At 36.7% G+C, this 4,078-nt stretch overlaps 1 protein-coding gene across 1 annotated transcript; it reads left to right on the top strand.

The window, feature by feature from the left end:
* The first annotated feature begins 319 nt into the window (after positions 1-319).
* Positions 320-1,574, top strand: LOC104877986 (uncharacterized). Its single transcript, XM_010647633.1, has 3 exons — positions 320-404; positions 1,070-1,294; positions 1,354-1,574. Exons 1-3 carry the CDS (start codon positions 320-322, stop codon positions 1,572-1,574), a joined length of 531 nt encoding a protein of 176 aa, XP_010645935.1.
* Positions 1,575-4,078: the final 2,504 nt, after the last annotated feature.

The raw sequence follows: 4,078 nt of genomic DNA, 5'->3' as shown, positions 1-4,078 counted from the left end.
GAGAAGGCCCAAATTGGTTAAGACACCTATATTAAGTGAATGAAGAACTGGGGCAACTTAGATCCAAACGTCCTCATTATACCTTTTCTGAGGATGAGAGTGGCGGAGAGTTCAGTATGACACGCCTTCACCAGAATCTGAGTCCGGGCCTTCATATTCCTGCAGAGAAGGTTTTTGACTTGTTATCATCTCGGCCGCGACCAAGATGTCACCATACTCCATCACCAGAATTAGGAAATAAACTATCAGTTTCCGGTGACCTTGATCCTTACTTTTCCTTCTCGTTGGCCTCGTCAGCAGACGTCAGCAAATGTTAGAAATGAGGAGCCCTGATGAAGAAAATGGCCACAGCCGCAGCCCTAGTCCCATTCCTAGGAACGATGCAAGTCTTGCTGATGAGTATGGTATCAAGTTCTTTGAAACTAGTGCAAAAACACTATATTGAAGACAATAGGAATGCCAAATGGTGTCCCGCTCCAGGCTGTGATTATGCAGTTGATTTTTTATTGTTAATAGTGGAAGTTGTGACGTTTCCTGCCAGTGCTCATATAACTTTTAATGGAATTGTACAGAGGGAGCTCACCTTCCTGTTGATTGCAGCACTGTGGCCAATTGGATTCTGAAAGAATAGTGCAAGTGAGTGTGAAAAGCCCTCTCTGTCTTAGTCATCAAGTAAGCCTTCAATCTGGCAGAAAGTGAAGAGGTGACTCCCATTTCCTAGGATCCCACTACATGATTTGCCAGAAAGTCTAACAGATAGATTTCAGCAGTGCCCAGGCCAGCAGCTTTCCTTGTCGAGCAGCCAGAGTGGTGAACTCATTAGCAGCCGCATCAAGGCCGCATGGTATTGGCGATTCATACGTGGCCTCCCTGTAAGGCATGAAAGCGTTTGGTGCACTCTTTGGATCGATGCTTCTTAGAGATTCTGTAGCTATGCAATCATGCCAGGGTGAAAACTACATGTTGTTTCCCCTAGTACCAGTGAGATTGATGCAAACAAGCATGATGGTGATATGGAAAGATAAAATAATCTAGGATAATTCTCCTGAAGTTGGTGAGAATTCTGCAGAGAGTTGTGAAATCTCTGGACCTGATTCTGAAGTTGTGGTGGATAAAGAAACAGAACTGGTAACCAAGGCTCAAAATCAGAGGTCAAAGTTCCAAGTGGCAATAGATGACAAGTATTGGAATGACAGCCTCAGCGCGGTCCATTCTGATGAGAGGAATCTAAAACAGACACTGAATGGTCAGATGTTAATGGCTCAGCCAGAGACGATGCATCCTGGATCTCATGGTTTTACCATATGTGGGGATATTATTCCTTCTGTGAATTTGACGATGATTGCATGCAAGATGATTTTGATGACCTCTATGGTTTGAGCAATCAAGTCGCCCATTATGATCATGCGTTTGACTTGATTTTGGATGTTGAATTCTCGCATGGTGATTCTCCCACAGAGAAGCAAAACGAGATAGTGGAATCTGTAGCAAAGGCTTTATGGTCTGTTTCATTTCTGTTACTTATTGACTTAGCAAAGACTGACTGCCATGCTAAGCGAGCACGTAGACTCTGACTTTGGTCGATATCCAAGAATTTGTTGCTGCGGACAAACCTGCTTTCTAGTGACTTTGATGGGGCCTGTAATGCCTATCTAGAAGGGTGATAAGTGCCTAGCCTTGAGGTGCTTAAACTGACAAAGGAGTGTCTCATGGAGAAGCTTGCTGCTGGTGTCCCCCAATTTGTCCCGTCTTTCATTGGTCATCTCATACCCAACTTTGGTGGTTGTACTCCGGGCCCTCATGCACAATCCTAAAAATTGTATGGCCATCCTCTTGTGCCTTTTTTTCAAAATCCATGTTTCTTCATTCATTTTCATGTCTGTCTTTAAAGAAATAGGTTTTCAATTAACTTCAAACTCTTCCATATTTCATCCTTAGAGTTTTTAGGTTTCACAAGTCCTATTTTCAATAAAATTGGTTGCCATTTTCTCTTCGGCAAGCCATCTTCCCATCTTCCATGTTTTTTTTAAAATGTTTTAAAATAAGTGTGAATTTATTTTCGTAATTCCAAGTGATGGAATTTACAAAATTGATTCACTCACAAATAAATCGGGCTTTGGTGGGGGCCCAACATTATTGGATGTTTCCTTTGAAAATCCATTTGATTGAATTGTGACATGTGATGATTTATTGCTCGGTTTAGCGACATGGGTGCCACATTTTATGCTCATCAATTGTGCATTAACCCCATTTTGTGATAGCGCGTTGCTGTTTATGGATCAAGTACGCATCTTTTCTCACTCTGGCTATCATCCATATATGTTTTGGCTTTCAGTATGTGATCATGACGGTATTCATTGATTTCCTTATCGATTGCTACATTAGCTTCATTTTATTAGTAGAGACCTGACTTTAAGGACTTAAAGGGGTGCTACGGTCTTTACCGTACCTTCTTGATAAGTAAACTGACCCCTGAGCCCGATCCAGTTCTTCACAAACCACCTTTTCCAAATAAAGAGTCACACTTAGAGTTTTCTTTCTTATTTTGTTTACCCTTTAAAAATAAAACAAAAATAAGTGGCAACTCCAAGTCATTTTCTAATAAATAAAATAAAATAAAATCATTTTTTTGAAATAAAGAATCGAGCACCCCATCGAGTGGAAGCGCATTGAGCCGAAATGCGGGGTCCACAGTTTTCCTCATCCTCCTCATCAATTACATGTCTATGTCTTCCTCCCATTGTGTCTTGCAATTCAGCTCGAATCTCTTCTATATTTGTGGCTTTCTTCACTTTTGCCTTATTTTTTTTCCTTTAGAAGTCGACTTATTTCTTGTTTCACTTCTGGAGGCACATTAGGACACTTTTTTGTATTTGAATGAGGGTTTGTATGCGACAGGTGAAATTTAAAATGAGTAATCTTACCACTCTTTATTTTCAACCTATAGTAATTGCATATTGTTCCATTTTTGTTCCCTTCCATAAGTGTACAATATTTCCAACTAGGATCTCAACCCATGATACCGCTTCCACTTCCACTAACCATTTTCTAAACATGTATTTTAAATTCTCATACGAAACTAATATATGTGATGTGATATCAAAAGGATTTGCATTATAATTAAATTTCTATATGAGTTAAGTACTAAGTTATTAAAGATAAATATCTAAGTTAATTTAATATTAATATTATTAATGAAATTAATAAGAATCATTACTAATAAAATTGAAATTAAAATTGAATTATGCATATATATTATGTGATATGAAATAGATAAATATTACAATTAAATTTCCATATGAATTAAATTTAAATTTAAATTTATTAAAAAATAAAACCAAATATGCATATATGTCAAATCAATTTCCATATGAAATTTAATGTTAATGGGACAAATTTTAAAATTAGATAATATCAATTAAACTATATATAACAAATAAAATTGAATTATGCATAATAAAAATAAATTTTATGAAAGGTAAAACATACCTTAATTAGCCTTGACTTTGAGTTGATCCCCTTCACCACCAAATTTTCAAGATTTAATTTTATTTATAGAAATAAAAAAAAATAAAAATTTGGAGCAATAGAACAAGATCAAAAATTTATGTATGAAATGGAATGAATTGTGGGTATTTATAGGATTTTTTTTGGCCAAACTAGCCATTGGATGGTCAAATAGCAGTTATAAATTAATTTTAACCATTGGATCAAAATTTGGCCATTAGATCTTCATATAACCGTTGGAAACATTTCTTAGCCATTGGATCAAGTCATGATTGATTTTCCACTATTGGATCACAAATATGATTGTTGGATGCCTTTATAAAAAACACGGGTGAAATCTAGGCCATCGGATTGTCAAAAATTCAAATATGACTGTTGGATGCAGTAGGAGGAAATTTCAAAAAATTGCCCAAAAAATCGTTGATTTATCGTCGATATTTTGAAAAAAATTGGTGATTTTTTTACAGTCTTCCTCCATTGCTCCGTGCATCTCTCCATGGTTGATTTTTTCATTTCCAAACCGACATATTGCTAATATTCGACGATATTACCAAAATTTTGCCAAAATTCC

This window comes from Vitis vinifera, chromosome 18, assembly GCF_030704535.1.
Source record: "Vitis vinifera cultivar Pinot Noir 40024 chromosome 18, ASM3070453v1".
NCBI lineage: Eukaryota > Viridiplantae > Streptophyta > Magnoliopsida > Vitales > Vitaceae > Vitis > Vitis vinifera.
This window is presented reverse-complemented; position numbering and strand designations above follow the sequence as displayed.

Bases quoted from the DNA above. Each gene is read 5' to 3' on its own strand.
- LOC104877986 (XM_010647633.1), top strand. From the start codon at position 320: ATGAGGAGCCCTGATGAAGAAAATGGCCACAGCCGCAGCCCTAGTCCC. The intron at 405-1,069 runs GTATCAAGTTCT...AGAATTCTGCAG, and splicing joins AAGTCTTGCTGATGAGTATG to AGAGTTGTGAAATCTCTGGA. The intron at 1,295-1,353 runs GTTTTACCATAT...ATTGCATGCAAG, and splicing joins GATGCATCCTGGATCTCATG to ATGATTTTGATGACCTCTAT.